Raw genomic sequence first — 23457 nt, 5'->3', positions numbered from 1 at the left:
GTTTAAACAAGGAATCCTCATTTAAAGCAAACTAGTCATTGTTAAATAAGCCACATCCATAACCCATGTTTTGAAAAGTACAGTTGGTACCTAACTTAATTATAAGTTACTCACTGGCATTGCATTGCTCTCAGGTTGGGCGCTGGTTCAAAGCGCAGGATGAAGGCAGGAGGAACACTTTAAGAAGTAGGATGTTCTCATGATGCAATTCACTCCTGCCTTTGTCAACCAGTGGTGGACTTACATCTTGGGGAACTTGAAGCCTGAACTGTCATGGGTGACCCTTCACAACCAGCAACGAGGTTTGGGTAACCACTGTTATCTTCTTCAGTGGGATTGTTCCACGACAGATCACCACACCTTTACAACATCTGTGCTACTGACTCTCAAACTTTGGGATTGTTGAAATACAGGTGAAACTCGGAAAATTAGAATATCGTTGAAAAGTGCATTTATTTCAGTAACGCAACTTAAAAGGTGAAACCAATATATGAGATAGATGCATGACATGCAAAGCAAGCTATGTCAAGCCTTTATTTGTTGTAATTGTAATTATTTGTCGCTAGGTGGGTCAATTATAAATAGAATGTAATTAATGAAATGTAATAGCGATGTTTATTTTTGTATTATTGTAACTATTTTGTTTTATTACTGTGGAATTTCCAAAAGAAAGCATTTGTAAAAATTAAAATAAATAAATAATAATAATAAGTTGCATTACTGAAATAAATGCACTTTTCGATGATATTCTAATTTTCTGAGTTTCACCTGTATATATAACAAAAGACCCACTAAACCCACATTTTTTAAGCAATGTGGACTGAAGTCCTCTAGAATTAGGGGTCCTGAATCTTAAGCTTCATTAATTTCATAGTGAAACTGTCCCGGGTTGACAGCTCCCTTGTACTTTTGTCCTCAGCCTAGTGTTAGTTTATTTGTCAATCTTTTTCCTGCCAGTTCTTGGCAGAATTTGTTCCTTGGGGGCAAAGCTTCACGCTTTGCTCAGAGTTGTTGACGTTTGCCCATGAAACAACTGTTGAGTTTTTTGCGTAAATATGGTCATAGAGACAACACACAGTATACATATTTAACAAAAGTTTGATGGCTTCCAAAGGCGATATTCTTTCTGTTTCTTGAACCCAAGGACCAGGCCAAGCGAGGTTTTAAAAGTAGGTTGTGAACTTGTGAAAATCCTTTTTTTCCTTGGCATATCATGTTTTGCTTTATTTTATATAGAACCCAACCACCTGGAAGCTGATGATTACTATTCAAAAAGTTATGTCGATTTACCTGATGGTCTAGGAGGTGCCACAAACTGAGGTGAGACACTCACAGAAACTTCAGACTTAGGCTGTGATTCCTTTGCAATTTCAGAGGTGATACATCAAGAAGAAGAAAAAAGATAGTTATTCACTCTTATAAATATACTGTAAGAATGTAAAATGAATGTGCAAAAAGAACTACTTCTGGCAGAGTGCAGCTAGGTAGAACATCACCGTGCAAAGTCAGTCAGAATGGAAGAAATTGCCATTTTCACAGGCTCGAAAGGTTCTACTTTAACAAATCTTCCTGCCAATTGGACATTTTGCTGTTTGGAAAGTGACTGGGAAATTCACTGCAAAGGGTGGGGTGAATGGGTGGTTAACAGGAAAACATGTAAACACCGCAAGTAAATCAGGATGAATGCTTATTGTCTCAAAAAAATTGGAACAAATGCTCAGGGAAGACCTGAGTCAGGGCACTTACAGATGACCTGTTTATTGAGCATTTATCCTGATTTGTTTTCAGGAAGGCTATTGTGTCAAAGCAAGTGCTGCCCACATTTTCCAGTTACTTTCCTGTCAATTTCCTTACTGCAAAAAGTATAATCTTTGTGGGGAAGTGGGCTTTGTTGCTCAAGACACCCCAAGTACACAACCAGAATTTGCACTGGTATGTGACTGACAAAGCCTGAAAGCGTCTACTGTATAGTCTAATCACGGCTTAAGTATTCTGCAAGCAAATCCAGATGAATACCAACAAATAGATTGTCTGGAGGATCCCTTGGTGTACAGCATATTTACAGTAAAAGTCTGACGTGGCACAGCTGGATCATCATTACAGTTGCTACCCTTGACCCCACTGTAAGAATGCAACTATTAATTATATGTTATGGCTTCAAAAGAGCAAGAATGGTAACCTTAAAGCTCCAAACAGCTTGCCCATTAGAGAAGGAGAAAGCTCAATAACCCACATTTTCCCCTGCGGAGGGGAAAGTGAAACAATGTTTCATCAGCTACCTGTATTGGTTCTGGCAGATATTCTTTGATGTATGGTTTTTTGACTATGACGGGTATTTCCTCAACTGACAGTTTCCTCTCAGGACCTGCAGAAGCAAGGCTTTCTGAATCCCTAGCCTCAGAATTTTTTGCTGCACTTCCAATGGAACTTGATAGAGAGGTTGTTTCAGACGCAGGATGAAGTGTTTCTGTTACAACCATGTCTTTCATATTCTCTCCATCTGAAGAGTCAGGATGAAGTCTTTCTGTTACAACCATGTCTTTCGTGTTCTCTCCATCTGAAGATACTGGAGAACACGTAGGGTTAGGGGTTACAGTCAGCGCTGGGACAGGAGGGGTTGTTTCAGCTGGTTTAGGAATTTGTTCTGATGAAAATAAGTTTCTGCGGGATGGCACAGGTCCAGAAGGTCGTGATGAGAGAGCAGACAGTTGACTTGCCCATTTCTGTAAATAACAATAATCATCACCAACACTAGTGTACTAAAATGTAGTCTTTTTATAACTAATGGTATTAATTTCAATGAAATATACACTGCCTGGGGTATATGGCTTGTACCTTTGGAAAGGGACACATTGTGCTCCTTCTTCGGTGGTATGTCCACCTTTGGTCCCCACCCTGCACTCAGCTCTCACCTGTGGCCCCTACAAGCAGTCAGCATGCAAAAGCAGCCACATCCTGCAAACAGCTTTGACTGGCCAGCTAAACCAAGTGAGGGGAGCCAATGGGTCTCCTGCATGCAAATACAGGCTCTGGCAGATTGTGTACAAGACCAATAGTGAGTCCAATGGTCAAGAAGGTGGCTTCTGCACATGCTGTTGAGGGACGTGAGGGACAGATGGAGCTTGACAACCTGGGAAGATAGCCCATCTAGGAGGACAACTCTGATCCCAGACCTCCGCTGCCTTGTGGCCATACTCATTCACGCAAAAGAGTTCAGTTGGTTAGAGCATGGTGCTGATAATGCCAAGGTTGCAGGTTCGATCCTTCTTTGGACAGCTGCATATCCCTGCATTGCAGGGGGTTGGACTAGATGGGTCTCAGGATCCCTTTCAACTCTACAATTCTACAATTCTATGAAAAAGACTTTGGGAGTAAACCCAGAGGAAAAATCCTCTACTGTCTTGCGGGACACCTGCGGGAGAAGAAAATGCTAAGGAGTAAACCCTACACAAATCCGGAGTGGAGTCCCCAAGATGGTTGGATGGCACCTTGTACGCCTCCTTCCAGCAACTCCTGGAGCCAAGCTGGTGCCTAACATATTGCTCTGCTTTCCTTTGGACCACATCAGTGAGACCACAGGAGGTGGTCATCTGCGCAGCCCAGGACCTCCACACACACTGCTCAGGCTTGCCCCCCAAGGAAGTCACTTTGGTGCTGCTGATGCAGCAAAAGCAACACAGGAGGCAGCAGATACGAGTTACAGGTCTCTGCAACCACAGCAGGTGCTGTGATTCTCCAGCGGTTTGACTTCACCCCTAAAAGCGCACTCCATTGTCTCTTCAGACAGATAGATGTCAGCAAGACTAAAGCCTCCATCAATTTGGCATTTCATAGTTGAATTAATAAAAACAGAGAGTAAATAAGTAGAGAATGCTAGAAATTATTCCATGCTTCTTTAATGCTAGGAATTTCTGAACAGTTCAGTACAACAGAATAGGATATGGTACCCTTGATGTGTATGAAAGGGGACACGTGAAGTTAGAACAATATCACAAAAACTCTGGGCCTGTACAGCAAGTAATACACAGGCATTTGAAGAAAGGAATAGAAATTTCAAGAAAAATAAATAAACTACATAGCAAGCAATATCACATGACAGAGCTCTTTAGGGGATTTACCATTTTAAGACTGCAAGATGGGAGACTATTGCTTCAATGCTTCCACAAGTCCCTAAATATAGAAAAATAACCATCAGGGAGCAAGGTGGGGGGGGGGAACCTCTCTCCCTGTTGTACTAATTTTCTACAGAGAGAATTTTCTAAAGTCAGGGGCATTCTGAATGTGATTTATTTTATCCTTTGTCCAGTCTGAAGTGATACAGTCAATCATGTGTTATTTCTGAATGTGTGGCTGGCTGTCATTAAATGTTGCTAGGCTACAACAATGCCTACTCAGTAATGTGATTTATAGGCTAAATTGAATATACCAGCAAACAAACAAACAAACAAACAAAACCCTGACCAGTAGGAAGAGGAATAATTTCACAAATTAAAAGAAAATTACAGTCTTGATACTATTTAAGACATACCCTTCTGGTGGTGTAGCCAATATTCATTTAAGAAGGGACAGGTGGTTTTAAAAAGCCTAACCTACCACAAGAGCCTCTTTCTAGCATTTTACCCATTTCAGGTGTTGCTGCTATTTCTATGGTTCAAAGGTGGGGAACCTCAAGGGCCTATAGGCAACCACCTGAGGGCTGCATGCCTGTAGTGGGACAGGCAAGAGGCAGAAGTAGGCAGAAGCAATGTTCCAGCCATACCAAAGTCCAAAGTTTCTATCAGGGTGTTGGAGAACTCAAATGAAAATACAAATGGGAATGGCTGACGTTTCCTCAACAGTTCCAAGCCTGGAACAGAAAACAGTTCAGCAAACGCAACTGGTATTTGCTACTGCTGTTGCCTTCAGCCCATAAACGATACATAACTAGTTACGTATAATAACGCAATGGCAACACCGCGTAGGCAATTTACGTAATTAATTACAGTACTTATAGAATCATAAATAACTGTAGAGATCATCCAAGGGTCATCGATTCCAACCCCTTACAATGCAGGAATCTCAACGAGATATATGATGTAAAGTTGCGTAATTTTGCCAAAGTGGACAGACAGCGGGGCAAATAATGTGGTTTTTGGTGGAAGACAAAAAGCAATAGAACAGAAACAGCACGGCATGCAGTAAACCCAGGGAAGGATGGGAAACAATGCCTTCTGACACCCCTAGCTTTTGCACACTCATCTCTCCATCCATTAAAGCATTATTGCCCATTCCAGCCAGACAAAAGCAGTCAAGCAGGGTTGTTGAGAGGTTTGGCCTGGGGCAATGGGCACTGAGAGTTCTGAGGACCAGAGAGTGTGGCTGGAAGGGATGCATTTAGCCCAACATACACTATAGTCCTGCACATATACAATATGTCCTAAAATATGTTGGAGTGTGATTGACAGTAACCTCTTTAGCTGTAGGGGTACCACAGTGGTGTAATTTTATGAAGCAATCTATTAATAACACAAACCTTCATGTCTTCTCCAGCGAATGATTTCATGTTTTCATGAGACATTACTTCTGAAGCTGCAGGTGGGAGAGAAATTTTAGAAAGTTACATTGTAAGAAACTGAAAAAGGAAATACTAGTTGCATAGCAAGGCCACCAAGTTCCTTATGCTGGATAAATGCTTTATGGATCTTTTTTTAATGCAAATGCGCATTATGATTACGCGCCATGCATAAGTGCATTGAAGTTCATAGGCATCCTCTTTAAAAAGCAGTCCCTTTTCAGTGTTTAAACACTCCATGCTGTCACCTTGAGTGACAATATGGTAATCAGTTGGTCAGGACGTCCGGGGAGGAACTTGGTGGACTGAACGTCTTCTGTCGGCAGTCATGGGGCAATTCTCCCCCTCCCCCATTTTCACACAAGGTAATATTGAACGTTGTAACTTTTGCAAATACCAGTATATGCTGCACTGTAAAGGTTAGAAAATTAACCCACTGGCCCTTCTAGTCTACGCTCAAGATGAATAGGAAAATATTTGAGTGTTCACTAAACCTGAGGAGGTATAAACTGTAGATGCTTGAGGGCGCTGTATTTTCCCAACAGCTTCCTTGAAGCGAGATACCTGGTAGGGAGGGGAGAGGAGTTAGAAATAGGTGCTTGCAAGAACAGACCATTCTCCCTCCTGTGATAATTAGCACTGAGACTGGAATTTTGCCTTGTTTCCAAGATTGCCACTTTATCAGCCTTAACAATTAAATCAAATTGTGATTTCTTATGCCAGATAGGAAGCTATAAAAATGCAATGGGAAAGGGAAGTAGCACTTTGGAGGAGATTCTTAATTAGGGTGGCCGACTGCAGAAGATGACTGAGCTCCTGTACTTGTGTGGCAATGTCCCTCCTTCCCATGTAATAAAGACTCGTGACGCGGTGATTAAGATTTAATTGGGTGGTTAAGGCCACAACTTTATTAATTATGCATGTTGAGCGGAATTGGCTTAGGCGTTGGAACCTAACAGACTATATCCGACTCCAACCCGTGTGTTGGAGTCCTTGAGAAGTTAACCACCAGAAAGGAGTCCCGCAATGTAGATCTACTAGAGCTCCTCCTGTGGCCACCGAAGGGGCGTGCCCTACGGCCCAGGCAACTCCAGGCTCAGGACCAAGCCTCGCCCCCGGAATCCTTTAACGGAATTACTTCTCCAAATTTGGGCAGCTGATGACGTAATCTGCCCCTCCTCCATCTAATTGTTATGCAAATTTCCAACGCCTAACCGCCTAACCTAAGTTGTGACGACATGCTACGAGGTAGGCGAAAAACTCATCATGGCTAGCCCAGTATGGGAAAAATCCTACCAGGCCCCCTGGCCAGCCAGGGCGACCAACTCACGTCCATAGCAGCGTCCCCTTACCTCTTTTTAAGGGCTGGGCGGGCGGGTGAACTGTTCGCTCCGGCGAACAGGGGAGAAAAAAGGGACTGCTTTCCCGCCTGCGGAGCGCTTTGAAGTTGGTGGCTCCGCCCCGACCGATCTCATTGGCTGGTCGGGGGTGACGCAGGCGGGAAGCTACCATCGCGTAGGGGCTGAACTCGCAGCCCCTACGCGATGGTACAGTCGGGAAGCCCACAACCCCACTTCCGTCGCAGGCGCGGAAGTGGCTTTTTAACAGGGGATTTCTGGAGGCCTACATGTGGCCCACAAGGAGAAAAGCTGGTGAGCAGCATCTCCGAGTCAACAAATAGCAGGAGAAAGTGCTGAACAGCGCTTCCTTCCTTTTCTCTAACTACCAACCTTCTTCCCCAACCTTATACAGTCTATAACATTAGTGTCTCACATTGAATATAACTGATCTGTAGAAAAGATTCTATGAAAGGAAAACAGAGACACTTCATGTTCTTTTGTAACTCAAGAAAACATTTAATACTTTTTTGTGTGTGTGAAAAAGACCTCCACTTCCCATTTCAGGGGCCTGCAATTGCTTTTGGGTTTTGTAATAAATAATAATTCTTCCCCTTTGTACAAAATTGAAAAATAAGCAACTGCCTTTCCCATGAGGTTTTGTCCCTAGTCAGTCGCACATTATTTGTCTTTGAAAAGGAAATTACCTTTGTTTGGCCTGGTTTTACTTTTGGTCCCTTTTTTAAGATCAGTTGATCTAAATAATCTGCCTTTTCATGCCACGTTTTTAGATTCCGATATTCAGTTTTCAGTCTCTCCAGTCTAAATAGCAAGGGGGGGGGGGGGTTAGTTTAATAGTATTGAAATATCCAATATGCATATTTCTTTGCCATCAGCTAACAAAAAATGACATTACAGTATGTGTTTATACAATCCATGGTGAAGTTAATCTGAAATAGCTGAAACTAAGCCACCTTTAACTCTACTGCAACTACCAGTTCACTTCACAATCTTGCAATAAGCTATTACCTGGAGGGAAAGTAGGCCAATACTACTGAGGTTACTGGAACGGATCTGTTTTAAAGCCAAATTTTTGGTTGCTCTTACTTAACTGCTTATAGATGAGGCGGCTGATAATTTACAACAAAATCCTAACCACTTCTAAATCCTACTGGATTTAATGGGGTTTGCTCCCGGGGCTAGGGTTGCAGCCTCAGATTAACTGTGCTATAGTATTTTCCAACTATGATAATAGCTGAAAATGTTAGAGGATGCTACTAACAACTAAACCTACCATATATAAAAGAAAGACTGTGATCAATAATGTCAGATCCGAAATCCCAGCCACCGCCAGCCACTTTTCCATGAAATTATCTGGAACCATATCAATTTACAGTAATTTCAAATGTATTGCATCAGTACAGAAACTGCACAGGCTGCCCAAGAAGGATGACCTAAGTGCAAGCTTATTAATTCTCCTAGGCCTCTTGGCTGCTTTTGACCATGGTTTGCTTCTGAACAGGGTTCAGCTTCTTGGACGGCAGCGCCCATACCAAGATTGTTCCATTCCTGCATGGAGGGCTATTTCCAGAACGTAGTGCTGAGGGATCACTGCTCAGCTTCAAGGCTTTTACACAATGGGATCTCCACTCCACTGTTCCACATTACATGAAGCCGCAGAGTGAGGACATCTGGGGATCTGGAGTAAGATGTCAAAAGTATGCTGATACTACCCAGTTGTATTTCACTCTTTTTTGTTTTAATCAAATTCACTTGAGGCAGTGGAAGAGCTGAACTGGGGCTTGGAATCCGCAATGAACTAGGCGAGGGTCAGTAAAATGAAACACAGTCCGCCTGACAAGACAAGAGGGTTCAACTAAGCAGCTATGCTTGTGGGAGCCAGTTTAAGGTAAGGTTACCAGATGTCCCCGTTTCCCAAGGACAGTCCCTGGATTTACTAATCAGTCCCCATACAAAATCCATTGAAGTTGAAAAGTGTCCCCGATTCATTGAAAAAAATCTGGTAACCTTAGTTTAAGGGCTCATGCAAGCTCAAACGTGGCTTTCCCTCTTTCCTTCTCCATACGCCCTCCCAAATTGGCTCCAATAGCGTGTCAAGAAACCCCCAGTACAGTGCAGTTCCTATTTCAGCTCTACAGCGCCATCTGGTGTCACAGTGTTATAATGCATGTATAACTTTTTCTTTCTTTCTTTTTTACTAATGTAGCTGAGTCCTTGCACGCCAACTCCCATCAGCCCCCAGCCATTTGGGCCAATGGTCCAGGATGACTGGGAGATGTAGTACTCCAATATCAGATTGGAGAAGGGTGCTCTGACAGCATATAACAAATGTTAGATACATTAATAGATACTTTTAAAAAAAACTGTTGCCTCGTCCTTGCCTTTCTCGGGGTGGCTGATGCAAAGCCTCCTGAAGGCTTTTGTAGTGCTCTGTAGGTATTGGTTTGTCCAGATGAATCTTTGCCACTGAAACATTCAAGTCTGGAGATAAGAATGCAGGGTAATCCAAGCGCAGTGGCTTGATGACATTGCTGGGGGAAGAGAAAAGAAAAACCAAGGCATTCAAATGTTGCCTATGGAGATAATCACAATGGAAAGATTCTCCCCCTTCACCCTGCTACATGGCCTGCTACCCTGATGGTCACCATTGTTGCTGAAGTCCCCTATATATCTGCAGGAAAAATAAGTTTCAATATGATTTTGATTCAGAAGTAAACAATGTTAAGGAGAAGGTTATTTCAGCGAAGGAGCATATTAGGGTTCATGCTAAGGCGAGCTTTGGAGCAGGCCAGAAGAAAGTTTTTGCCTGAGTTCTCTGCAATTTGCAGAGATCACAGGTGTGTGGCTGCATCTATGCAATTCTCAACAGTCTGGGTACAGCATGGCTCATGGAGGGTAGGGGGCAGTTGCTCCTTTGACACTACCAGATTTGTGGAGGTTTGATGTCTCATGACTGCATGTTAAAGTTAGACAGGACTTTCATTTCTTTGCTGACGAACAAAACTTTATCCATTAAGCGCAACTGCCAAATGCTGAAACAGGAAGCCAGGTAAGGACTTTTCAAAAAAGGTTGCTTTCTCTGGACACAAGTGGGGAGTCTTGTGTGAAATATAAAACCTCGTAGCATCCTTGGGATGTGTCCATCCTGGCGGCTATTCCCTCAGCCACCAATTGGAACCATATAAACCAGAACTTATACACAGTCCACCTGATTATTAAACGGTGTTTCCGTGTGCTGCTCTGGTTCGCCAGAAGCAGCTTAGTCATGCTGGCCACATGACCTGGAAGCTGTACGCTGGCTCCCTCGGCCAATAAAGCAAGATGAGCGACGCAACCCCAGAGTCGGTCACGACTGGACCTAATGGTCAGGGGTCCCTTTACCTTTACCTGTTTATTGAGTATTCATCCTGATTTGTTAGCACAAGGTCTATGAGGAGCCTAGACAACACCAGCTTTTTACTGAGCCGTCATTTTGATTTGTCTGTAGTGAGGTTATATGACATCGCATCTAGCAAATATTATCCTCACTTTCCACTGCATTTATCCTTATCACAAAGTCAGATTTTGGGGAGAAGGTTTGTTTTGAACCAACTCTGCTTTAATCACACAACCTGAGTTGGGGCTTATCCACACTTACCTTTCCAGGCACAGTCTCCTCTGCAAAGTTCCATTTCCAAGCGCCCCACCCCGCTCCCCCTCCTCCAGATCTTTCCCTGTGAAACCCTCTCTTTAAAGCTGAATCGGAGCAAACAACAATCCATGGAATACCTGAATCACTGTTTGCTCCAATTCAGTTTTAAAGAGCAGGGGAAAGCTCTTGTGGGGAAAGCTCTGGGACAAAAAGAAAAAGACAGTGCTTGGCCACCGAGTTTTAAAGTGTGGGCCTGTCCCTGGAAAGAGCAGGGCAAAAGGTAAAGGTGTACAAGCCCTTTGCTGATACACAACTGAATCCCACTCAAAAATAGCAACAGCCATGGAAGAGTCCTCTGAAGCTTGGTTGCTGCACAGTGCGCTGTAACTTATGGGCTTAAATTGTTTTGTGAGGGCAGTGGGGGTGAGCTAAGGGCAGCATTTGGCAATGGGCAGTGGGCTTGCACTTACATGCACTGTCCCCCTTCACTCTTTCACACACAGATACAGGCATACAGCAGCCAGAGGTAAGAGAGGGAAAAATAAAAGTGGGGCACAGGGGCAGCCTCTGCAGGCAAAATACACCAGCAGCCTTGCCCCACCTGTGGAGCAGATTATCCTGGTTTGGTGTAGTAATCTAGTAGTTTTCAGATGTAAGGTAAGTGTTCTAGAGTTAAGATTTTATGATAGACAAACCAGAATACATCAGAAATTTCCATGGCAACATTCAGGTAAATCCTTGTTTCACATAGACTTTGGGGTTGCCTAGTGCTGCTAGGGTTTCACCCAAGAACTGCGCCCTCCCAAGTCTTCACACATACCTAATGAAAGGAGAGTGTGTGAGACAGAATATTTATCGTGCTGTATCTGACTAAGTCATTCTCAAAGTAGATCCACTGATTTCAATGGGTCTGAGTATGACTTAGCTAGATACCGTACATCCCGTTGGAATCCCATAATTTGAAATGGGAACTCATTTCCACCGTAAGATGTAAACAGACCCTCATATCTGCATATATCTAAAACCCTGTGGGTGATATCCAGCTAAGTAATGTTCAAAGTAGGCACATTGAAATCAGTGGCCTTAAATCAATGGGTCTACTCTGAGTACTGCTAACATTAGGTATCACCATGCGGTTCCGATTCTAAAACATATGACTGACTGTATGCATAGCATTATAAAACAGAGTCCATTACATATTGAAACAAATCTAGTTAGATGTCAAGAATTGTTGCCTTATAGTGTCTCTTCTGTCTTCTGGAGGGGGAACCCGCAGAAACATGGAATATGCCACAGCCTTTGCAGGATCTGCACCTGGCAGTTTCAGCTGCAAAACAAAGCCATTTATGACAATCAATAAGGATGAATGCTGGGACAGCTAATAAAACATAGCATAAAGTGGACTTCAGATTATGTTCCATGACCGCCAATACCTCTCTACCCCCTGATTATGCATGGGAGACAGACAAAGTTTCTATAGCTACTCATTGTCCAAAGTATTCTTGCAATTCTGTTCCTACTCACAGGGAGCTGTTATGGAATTGTAGACCCTTTTCATGGGTTATTATCTGGCTGTCTCTATGGGAGACAGAATTAATGGCAAGTGGGGAAGAGTAGAAGTACACTTCAATATGGGCTTGACAGGAGCTGAAAGTTGTCTCAAAAAGCAAGAGTGGATTCCGGATAGGGGTTTAAATGGCAAACATGTCACTGAGCTATTGCAATAGGGTAAATGGCAAACTGGGTGGATTAAACTAAAAACCTTATCGTATTTCCTCCAGAAAGGGTCAACCCAGATTAAATGGAGAAAAGCTGTGGACTGTCATTTTGATGTCAATGGCGTCGTGTAGATGCTGCAAAAGACATGCATGCATGAGGACCACTGACTTCTCAATAAATATACATCGGCTGTACCCCAAATGCCATCACTCATCCACCCAGTCTGGGCGTGATTAGCTCATTAGAGAAAGTAATCACCTCCCCCCCCCTTTAAGTGTCTGTGTACACTATTGATTTTGCTTTTCCAGTTTGTGACTACTGTGGTTGGGAATGAATTATTTCCACCTTGATAGGACCTTTTATGGTTGAAAATCAGGCCTCATTTTCATCACTGTTCTGTACAGTAAAATTATACTGCACTGCTACGCCTCCTTGCCTCATTTTGTAATACACAATCAGAATTTTGATTAAAATAAGCAAGCAAACAACTTGGGCAGTTTAGGTTAGAAAACATTCTTAAGAGCCAGAATGTTGCATAGCAGAGACCTGATGGTGCTTCCTGAATTCACTCATTAATATGAGATTGAGAAGGAATCTTCCCTAGGATGTCTACTGAACCATCTGGAACTGTTTAAGGAATGGCAATCTTTAGCATGGTGAATCTCGTTTGCTCACTCTCTGCCTATAAAACACTACAAATAATATTGTGTGAGTTGACCTGTGGGCTGGAACATAATTTACAGTGCATGGGAGGGGTGCTAGGCTTCATGATATTCTGGTCCCTTTCAGCCTTGTGATTCAAATTCAAATCATCTACTTCAGCAAAGAGAGACAAGACCTGATGTGAATATCCATATCCAAGACATCCATAGCAGAACATATATTCCACTTCTGCTGTGCAGAACACCTGTAGGTATAAAAATCCCTTCTTAGCATAACAATTCCCATTGCAAATTAAATTTATTTTATGGCAAATGATCACAGGTATAATAAGCACAGAATTATCAAGTAAAAAAAATTCCATGGTAAGTTCTTCCCTCCAACAGCAATTAAATAAAAAGGAAAACTATGCAGAAATAGTAATAAGAAGCAAGTTCCACATCCTATAGCCAGGACCCAAAGAAAGAAGCTGCATTAATGTTGGTCTGGAAACTTTTGCATAAGCACCCAAGGAAGGCGGGTGGAAAGAAGGGAATCATCTTATCTTGGACTTGGTCCTCACCAACAGGGAGGAACTGATCAGTCAACTGGAAGTGCTGGGAACTTTGGGAGGAAGTGATCAGTTTCATTATACATAGACAAGGGAAGGTTGAGTGTAGTTGTATATGCCAATCTGGACTTTACAAAGGCTGATTTCAAAAAGCTTAAGGAACTACTGGGTGAGATCTCATAGTCAGAAATACTCAGAGAGAAGGGAGTCCAAGATGGATGGGAGTTTCTGAAAGGCGAAATACTGCTGCACAGCCCACAGAAAGCTAACAAGTACATCTAAAATGTAAGTGTTCAACAACGCGGTTTAAAAATATTGAACAACAGATTGTGACATTACTCCTTTTAAAATACATACACAGGAAAAAACAAGGCTGCGACTATAATAGCATTCATTTTCTTGCTGTCTCCAGGAGTTCCTGTGTTGCTGTTTACAATTAGGCACACACCAATAAAAGCAAGACAAGCACAAAAATTCATTACCAATAACCTCCTCTGCTTATAAACACAAAGCTTCTAATCAAGTCTGTTTCGTGTTTACAGAGAAAATAGGGCTACAGAAGAGTTTCTTCCCTTGGGCCTGAAACTTACTAGGACACAAGAACATAGGAAGATGCCTCATACTGAGTCAGACGATTGATCCATCTAGCTCAGTATTGTCTATTACAATGACTGGCAGCAAGTAATCCAGAGTGGTTTGAAACACAACTGGCAAAAACCTTGCGGCTTCACTTTCAAATATCCAGATCTATAAACAGCAGCTCTAATCAATAGTCTCTCTCTTTCCCTCTCACATATCCACAGTGCAAAGATTTGAAGCTTTCCCTCAATTACAAAGCTTCAGTTCAAATTAGATGTGGCAATTTAGATGGGCTCTGTGTTTTTTTACAACCATTGTGCAATATGCAATTAACAAAAATGTCTTACCATATTTCTGATTCTCATAGCACATGTTTCAATGAAGGACTGCTTCTGAATGGGAGAGAAGAATACAAACAATTCGAGAGCTACATAAAGACCATGAAACAAATCTTTCCAGATGAAAGGCCGCAGATTTAGAAAAGACTGCAATTGCCAGGTGTAACTCTGGATATTCTGATTATGAATCCACATTTGTAACTCAGATACACATAAATGGTTGGTTTCCACAAACTGGTGCATATGCAAAACCATGAGTGAGCTATCTGTTTGTTAAGTGTATAAAGAAGAGCCTAGCTCCATCAGACCAAAATTAGCCTTCTGTTTTCAAAAGCGGTCAACTAGGTGTCTTCTGGTGTTAAGCCTTCCCCTATTACTTGTACCAAGCATGCCTTATTCAGAGGTGTAAAAGGTAAAGGTAAAGGGACCCCTGACCATTAGGTCCAGTCGTGAACGACTCTGAGGTTGCGGCACTCATCTCACATTATTGGCCGAGGGAGCCGGCGTACAGCTTCCAGGTCATGTGGCCAGCATGACAAAACCGCTTCTGGCAAACCAGAGCAGCACACAGAAACGCCGTTTACCTTCCTGCTGGAACGGTACCTATATATCTACTTGCACTTCGACGTGCTTTTGAACTGCTAGGTTGGCAGGAGCTGGGACCGAGCAACGGGAGCTCACCCCGTCATGGGGATTTGAACCGCCAACCTTCTGATTGGCAAGCCCTAGGCTCTGTGGTTTAACCCACAGCGCCACCCGCATCCTTATTCAGAGGTGTACCACTCCTCAATTTGGAGACAATATTAAGTCTGCGAAAGTCCCACTTTTCTGATGGTTCCATCATTGTAAGCATTTTGGCTTGCCAAACTGAACGATGCCTGCTCTCCTCACCCTGTGCACTGTTCCAGAGGTTCTCCAGACCCACCCACCTACCCAGCCAATCTTCTTTTGGGAGTGCACTTTTGTGCAAGCAGACATCCTTGCATGGGCTTCTGCTGACAGGAATAATTAGCTGAATTCTGCCTTTAAAAAATTGATGTCCCAGCAAAATTTTTAGAACCTAAACTCTGGCACCAAATGGGGAATGGAGAAGGGTAGTAATCTTGCACTGTGACCAAGTGACTGAAAGACTTATCAAGAAGGAACCTTTATGCATTGTTTATTTGAATTTAGTGGGAAGTATTACATAACTTATCAATTCTGATTATGTAAAACACTGAGCAGAGATTAATATTTTTACAACAGGTGACCCAGGTGGTGCTGTGGGTTAAACCACTGAGCCTAGGGCTTGCTGATCAGAAGGTCAGCGGTTCAAATCCCCATGACGGGGTGAGCTCCCGTTGCTCGGTCCCAGCTCCTGCCAACCTAGCAGTTTGAAAGCACGTCAAAATGCAAGTAGATAAATAGGAACTGCTACAGCGGGAAGGTAAATGGCGTTTCCATGTGCTGCTCTGGTTTGCCAGAGGTGGCTTTGTCATGCTGGCCACATGACCTGGAAGCTATACGCCGGCTCCCTCGGCCAATAATGCAAGATGAGCGTGCAACCCCAGAGTCGGTCACGACTGGACCTAATGGTCAGGGGTCCCTTTACCTTTATTACATAACTTATCAATTCTGATTATGTAAAACACAGAGCAGAGATTAATATTTTTACAACAGGTATTAATATTACATACATATTTATGGTTCTCTGTTTCAAAGCATAACCTGTATAATCCACATATAAGAGAATCTCTTTTTGTTATACTCACTTGAATGACTTCATAAAGGTGCATGTTTGCACTCCCATAGAGCCTTGGAAAGTCTTTTGGACCATCAAAGCCAACCAGCTCTAAAGTAATCCTATTCCTAGGATCACTTCTCTGCTTTGGAACCTGAAAAACAAAACATGGGGTAAACATATTAACTTGACTACAATTTATTTCTAAAAGAAGATACAGGAAATGTAACCTATTGCAACAGCCTTCGTAGCACAGGTATCACAGGAACCACCTCCAGAATAAAAACAGGAGTCCACAAATTTTGGCTGACCTAGACAGCCAAGTCCCAAAATTTGCATGCCAGGACCCTATCCCATCTTTTCAGTCCCATCCTATTTATGTTGTGAAATAAAACAAACAAGATTACAGTGGAACCTCGGTTTATGAACACCTCGGTTTACGAATTTTCGGTTTACAAACGTCGCAGACCCATCTGGAACGGATTAATTCACTTCCCATTACTTTCAATGGGAAAGTTTGCTTCAGTTTATGACCGCTTCAGTTTATGAACAGACTTCCGGAACCAATTACACCCATGCTTCGGGTTAAGTACGTTTCAGGCTGAGTACTCCGCGGACCCGTCTGGAACGGATTAATCCACTTTCCATTACTTTCAATGGGAAAGTTCGCTTCAGTTTATGACCGCTTCAGTTTATGAACAGACTTCCAGAACCAATTGTGTTCATAAACCGAGGTACCACTGTATCTACTTAAGCTTCCAAGTTTCCCCCATGGAGTGGCCAAGAGAAGAGCACAGGGCCCCTACACCTTTAAAGAATAGTTGTGCAGAAGGTACTTCAGCAGTTGGAGTTTCTCATGCAAGGCACACCTCCTGGAACTCCCTTTTCTGCACAACTAATAAAGCAGGGCCAGCCCATCCATGAGGTAGAGTGAAACAACCACCTCTGGTAGCAGGATCTGCAGGGCAGCAGATCTGGCCTACAAGGAATGCATGGCCTGCTTTTGCTGCCGCTGCACTCCCCACTTGTCCCCAAAGCAGATCTTCACCCCTTGTTCCCAATGTAGATCTTTACCCCACCCATTCCTGGTGTAAACCATAGCTGCCAAGTTTTCCCTTTTCTCGCGAGGAAGCCTATTCAGCATAAGGGGAAATCCCTTTAAAAAGGGATAACTTGGCAGCTATGGTGTAAACCTCCACTCCCCCTTCTTCTCTGGTGGGTGGGGAGGCGTCATTTTGTGGTTTGCCTCAGTTGCCAAAACGTCTTGGGCCAGCCCTGAATAAAAGTACAAGAATCCTGTCCTCCACCACTTCCCCACACTTATGACCTCTCTGATATCACAGCAGTTCAATCAATAATACCTACTGAGATTCTCAGACAGGTAGCTTTTAGACTATTTTAAGAAGATTGAAGTACAAGAAAAGCAGAAACATACCTTCAGAGAAAAATATCTCACGTCTCCAAAATTAAGCGGAATTTGCTTCTTGCTTGGTCGGAAGACTTGGGGATTTGTGCATTTCATGATTTTATCAATGCTAATGCGAATCAGTAAGTAGGTGTCATGTTTAACATCAACTGAAAGAATCTCATGTTAAGGAAGCACAAATCTTTCTGGTGGGCAAGTGACCATAAAAGGAAGATGTGCATTGAGCCCCACGTAGAGCACATTGCAGTAGTCCAAGCAGGAGATAACCAGAGCATGCACCACTCTGGCAAGACAGTCCACGGGCAGGTAGGGTCTCAGCCTGCGTACCAGATGAAGCTGGTAGACAGCTGCCCTGGACACAGAATTGACCTGCAGCTCCATGGACAGCTGTGAGTCTAAAATGACTCCCAGGCTGCACACCTGGTCCTTTAGAGCAGGGTTTCCCAAACTGGGGTCTCCAGCTGTTTTTGGACTACAACTCCCATCATCCCTAGCTTGCAGGACCAGTAGTCAGGGATGGTGGGACTTGTAGTCCAAAAGCTTCTGGAGACCCAAGTTTGGGAAACCCTGCTTTAGAGGCACAGTTACCCCATTAAGGACCAGGAAGTCCTCCATACCCACCCATCCCGTCCCCCTAAAACAGTACTTCTATCTTGTCAGGATTCAACCTTAATCTGTTAGCTGCCATCCATCCTCCAACCACCTCCAGAAACTCATATAGGACCTTCACCGCCTTCACTGGTTCCGATTTAAAAGAGAGGTAGAGCTGGGTATCATCCGCATACTGATGAACACCCAGCCCAAACCCGCTGATGATCTCTCCCAGCAGCTTCATGTAGATGTTAAAAAGCATGGGAGAGAGGATGGAACCCTGAGGCACCCCACAAGTGAGAGCCCAGGGGTCTGAACACTCATCCCTAACACCACGTTCTGAACATAGCCCAGGCGGAAGTAGCGGAACCACTGTATAAGTGCCCCCAGCTCCCAGCCCCGTACACAGTCCAGAAGTATGTCATGGTCGATGGTATCAAAGGCCACTGAGAGATCCAGCAGAACTAGGAAACAGCTTTCACCTATGTCCCTAGCTCGCCGGAGATCATTGATGATCTAAATAGGCTTACAAGTATGCTTCCCACTGCAGGGCTAATAGAACAGAAAAGAAGGATACATTTGGGGGTGAAATCTCTGCACAGCTTCACACTAACTGCCAACAAGCCATTCTATTAGAATATGAAATATTATATTATGACTAAATTAACTTTATTATAACCACAACCATAACTTATAAAAAGCACATTGCAGTTACAAGCTTTAAGGTACCTGTACAGGGCAAAATCCTGGAATTCTCTACTATTTTTTTCCTGAAATCAAATGCTTCATTGTTCTGTGCATTGGGTGTATGTGATAAGATAAGCTCACTGACAAGATAGCAAGCATGCTCCTCTGCATATTTACTTGGAAGTATGTACCATTGTGTTCAGCGGGACTTACTCTCTGCTAAGTAAGCATAAGATTTCAGCCTTGGGATTTATGGAATTTTCAGGTACATCAGACCTCATTTAGAACTGCAATTCATATTGAAATTTGGTGCATCTACATGTTTCTTGATATCTGTACGTAGTACCACCCTTAACAGAGAATAAGCAGGATGGTCCTTCACATTAGGTGGTTTTATTCAACTGTCATCTCCTCCTTAATTTGAGATACTAGTCTGTGCCACATCTCAATACTCTTGCCTTCTTTTCAGCCCCCCCCCATTTACATTCTGAGACACCGCATGCGTCAGTTAAACCACGTATACCGGTATTTGAAACACCACTGAAAAAACCCCGCAAACTCCCTGTTCTGCCCCTTTTTGTGATGTTTTTCGGGCACAAATACACCCGTGTGCAGTCACACACATACTGAACACATGTAAATGGGGGAGTTGCATACACACACAATTTTCATGAGATAAGCACAAATGCAGCCATGCAAAGGAGGTGATTTTTCATGAGCACCAATGGAAGCTTTTTTCTAAGGTCAGTCGTAGCATGAAGAGGTGGTGTACATCAGTTTTACTTTTTTTAAACAACACTAAATGTGGCTACCGGTAAGTTCTTTTTAGGTTCCAAGAAGCAGAAGAAAAATGTACTTCTTTGTGTTACCCATGTTGCTTACTTGTTCATACAATTTCCAGCCCAAGACTTGAAGCTCTCTATGCTAGGTTAACACTATGAGAATCACAATGAAGCACTACAAAGTTACACCAGTGCCTTTACAACTGCATCATAGGCATATACTGCATGCTAACCCAATGGATCTGAGGCCAGGCTATTAGTATTTGTAAGAAGGTAATAACAGGAGAAAGGAGAAAGTATGGCGACTTCTCAAAGAAAATCTCATTCGCTAGCTTAGTCATCAAAACTTATTTGCAGTCTCATAGCAACTAACAGGTAAAGTATTTCCTGTAAAAAGGAAAGTTCTATGAAAAAATAATAATGTGAACATACTTAATCTACGTACCACATCACCACAAGGAATTAAATTATGTACATCAATGTACTGATTAAGCCCAGATTCTTCAGATGCCTTCTGATTTCTCATTAACATCTATAAAAAAATGGAAAATTAGGTTCTGCAATTAGCTAAAAATAGTAGATACTGCAACCTGAAGCAACTTAGCTTTGTACATAGTTAGAACATTTGATCTACATGGCATGTAACTCATTTCACCTGGTTTTGGATATGACACACTTAAATTCAACGCTTGCAGTATGGCCAAAGACATTGACTCCCAAAATTTGAGTCACATTATTCTAGCAGGTGGGCTGACAGGGCATCTAGAAGGGGTATGTGGATGAACTGACATAAAGGAGCTAAAATGGGTTGGGAATTGAATCTTTCCATTGCTCAACTAACACCTCACACCTCTTGACTTATATGCAATAGGGGCTTTCTTAAAGAGAAGTAAATATTAGGGCTCACAATCTGGACCTTGTAGTTCTGGGGCTACACACTCAAGATCAAGGCCTCCATCTTCTGAACAGAGTGTAAATTCTGATGTACAAATATAAATTAACTGGGAAGAAGAGTGACATTTAGGTATCCCAACGTGATTTTATTCTAGTACTGTAATAGCTAGGAAGCTGAAATTACCATAGGCACAAACAGCGCCCAAGGCAGAGGCTGGGGTCCATCAAAGGGAAAAAAATGAAGGGAGAACATTTGCTTGGGGGATTTGATAATCAAGGTACTTCCAACCCACCCAAAAATCTGGGATGTGGCATGTACCACGGCACACTCTTTAGAACAAATGTCTAAAAAGCAGGCACTTTTGCACCAGACAGACAAAATGAATTTACGTCATAATAGAAACCAGCATTCTAGCACAGGCATAGCCAAGATGCAGTAAGGGTGGAATGCTGGACTATGGAAGTTCTGCTTCTCAAGAGCCCCATCCACACCTTCAAAATTATGATGCTTGGATTTGAGAAGGGAGCAGGTACTTTGCATGTACCTGTCATGCGCCAGTTGCACATACAAAGCCTACGTACGTACAGCTGTACCTGCAGAGCCCCTTTCTTAGAGCATTGCCCGAGCTTGTGGAGTTGAGGGGTGCAAAGTTTCTCTCCCTCGCACCTCCTTCTACAAAATCAGCGAATGCACGTATTGAAGACATGGGCGCTCTGGTCTATGGTCTCTATGCCTGAAATTTGATGTAGAGAAAGGGGCTCTTTCCGTAGGAACGACGAGCACGCGACAATTTCTTTACGGGAGCGGTACATTTCGAAATAAAGTTGCACCTGCGTATTGGGAGGCCAGGAGAAGACCGTAAGGTGGAAACCTCGCCTCAGCAGAGCCACGAAAGGATGGGAAAAGGATGCTGGCCAAACCCAGCATCCCCAAAAGCAGGTACGAAGCCGTGTTTCTCTTTCCAACTCCCTTTGAGGCGAGGTGCCCACCTCACAAGGCAGGACCAGCAGATACAAATCTTTATCTCCCCACTCCCCAGGTTCCCTGGCGGGAGGTTGGGCGCCATTTTGGGCTCTGCCTCAGGTGGCAAAATGTCTTGGGCCGACCCTGAGGAGGAGGAGGAGGAGGAGGAAGAGGGCGACGAGGAAAGCCTGCCCCCATCCTCTCTGGTCTCAAGCCCCATTAAATGGCGCCCACTCTTGAGTTCTTTGAGGGCACTGCGCTCTGCACACGCTCAGGGGCACTTCTTCCCTGAGTAGTACCATGAGGAGGGAGCGGGCCCTCTCTCCCTTGAACTTTTCGGCGGAGGGGGCTCGTTCGACGCCGTCGCTGTCGCTCTGGCCGGGGCCTCCTAGGCGGAAGATCGTCGAGAAGGAGTAGCGGCGCGAGGCTTCGGCGCCGGCGCTGGAGGTGACGCTCTCGGTGGGGGCGGAGCTGGGCGGCGGCGGCGGCGAGTTGTCGGCCGGGGCTCCCTGGTTCGGAGGCTTGGCTTCCTTGCGGCCGAAGAGGCTCCGCATGGTGGCGGCGGGGGGGCCCAAGGAAGCCCTTGCTTCTTTCTCATCTCCCGCCTCAAGTCAGAGGCTTCCTCCGGTTGGGGAGGACGCGCCCTCCGGCAGCCCCGGCTTTGCTGCCGCCTTCTCCGTCGCCTTCTCTGGCGGCGCTTTCCCCCCTCAGGCGTCGTCACAATTTGGCTGCTCGCCTCACATAAACGGGAGCTGGGGTTACGGGGCCCAGGAGACCCCCCACCACCACCAGTAACACCTCATAAAAAATGGGAAATTAATGGTAACAGGTTATGATTAGGTTCTGAGAGCAGCACTGCGGACAGCTGGGTACCACTGGGAAGCCCGCAAGCGGGGCGTTGTCGTCGTCGTCATTATTATCATTATTATCACTTTATTTATATACCCCGCCCTTTTTCCCAAACAGGGACTCACAGCGGCTTACAGGTAAAATAGAAATAGCTAAAACATTTTTTGGGGCGGGGGGCGGGGACGACGACAGTTATTTAAAAACCAACTAAACAGGAATCAGATTAGAACTGTGCAACAGTGCACGTGTACAAAAGACAATTAAACATGAAATAGAACTATCGGTACATAAAACAATCTCAATGTGGGACAAATCTCTATGTGGGACAAGAAGCTACAGTTAGAACTGGATATGGAACAACTGATTGGTTCAAAATTGGGAAAGGAGTACGACAAGGTTGTATATTGTCTCCCTGCTTATTTAACTTATATGCAGAATTCATCATGCGAAAGGCTGGACTAGATGAATCCCAAACCGGAATTAAGATTGCCAGAAGAAATATCAACAACCTCAGATATGCAGATGACACAACCTTGATGGCAGAAAGCGAGGAGGAATTAAAGAACCTTTTAATGAGGGTGAAAGAGGAGAGCGCAAAATATGGTCTGAAGCTCAACATCAAAAAAACCAAGATCATGGCCACTGGTCCCATCACCTCCTGGCAAATAGAAGGGGAAGAAATGGAGGCAGTGAGAGATTTTACTTTCTTGGGCTCCTTGATCACTGCAGATGGTGACAGCTGTCACGAAATTAAAAGACGCCTGCTTCTTGGGAGAAAAGCAATGACAAACCTAGACAGCATCTTAAAAAGCAGAGACATCACCTTGCCGACAAAGGTCCGTATAGTTAAAGCTATAGTTTTCCCAGTAGTGATGTATGGAAGCGAGAGCTGGACCATAAAGAAGGCTGATCGCCGAAGAATTGATGCTTTTGAATTATGGTGCTGGAGGAGACTCTTGAGAGTCCCATGGACTGCAAGAAGATCAAACCTATCCATTCTTAAGGAAATCAGCCCTGAGTGCTCCCTGGAAGGACAGATCATGAAGCTCAGGCTCCAATATTTTGGCCACCTCATGAGAAGAGAAGAATCCTTGGAAAAGACCCTGATGTTGGGAAAGATTGAGGGCACTAGGAGAAGGGGACGACAGAGGACAAGAT

The 23457-nt window shown here is 43.8% G+C and overlaps 1 protein-coding gene across 5 annotated transcripts in view; it reads right to left on the bottom strand.

The window, feature by feature from the left end:
* CATSPERT (catsper channel auxiliary subunit tau) overlaps positions 1–22163 on the bottom strand; it is a 32533-nt gene extending 10370 nt beyond the window's left edge. The window contains exons 1-14 of one of the 5 annotated variants that reach the window (XM_035137262.3): positions 21750–22163; positions 20038–20124; positions 18701–18752; positions 17542–17681; positions 16138–16260; positions 14396–14440; positions 13098–13166; positions 11776–11867; positions 9291–9440; positions 7596–7710; positions 6046–6115; positions 5513–5568; positions 2280–2723; positions 1291–1360 (exon numbers count right to left, since the gene is read on the bottom strand). In XM_035137262.3, the coding sequence (XP_034993153.3) occupies positions 1291–1360; positions 2280–2723; positions 5513–5568; positions 6046–6115; positions 7596–7710; positions 9291–9440; positions 11776–11867; positions 13098–13166; positions 14396–14440; positions 16138–16260; positions 17542–17681; positions 18701–18752; positions 20038–20124; positions 21750–22004 (1768 nt within the window). In that variant the 5' untranslated portion in view covers positions 22005–22163. Of the gene's footprint in view, positions 1–1290; positions 1361–2279; positions 2724–5512; positions 5569–6045; positions 6116–7595; positions 7711–9290; positions 9441–11775; positions 11868–12977; positions 13167–14395; positions 14441–16137; positions 16261–17541; positions 17682–18700; positions 18753–20024; positions 20125–21749 lie in introns of those variants that run through there. The other 4 variants (XM_035137235.3, XM_088673067.1, XM_088673032.1 and 1 more) reach the window with 4 other exon arrangements.
* Positions 22164–23457: the final 1294 nt, after the last annotated feature.

Source organism: Zootoca vivipara, chromosome 1, assembly GCF_965207765.1.
Source record: "Zootoca vivipara chromosome 1, rZooViv2.hap1.1, whole genome shotgun sequence".
Classification (NCBI taxonomy): Eukaryota; Metazoa; Chordata; class Lepidosauria; order Squamata; family Lacertidae; genus Zootoca; species Zootoca vivipara.
This window is presented reverse-complemented; position numbering and strand designations above follow the sequence as displayed.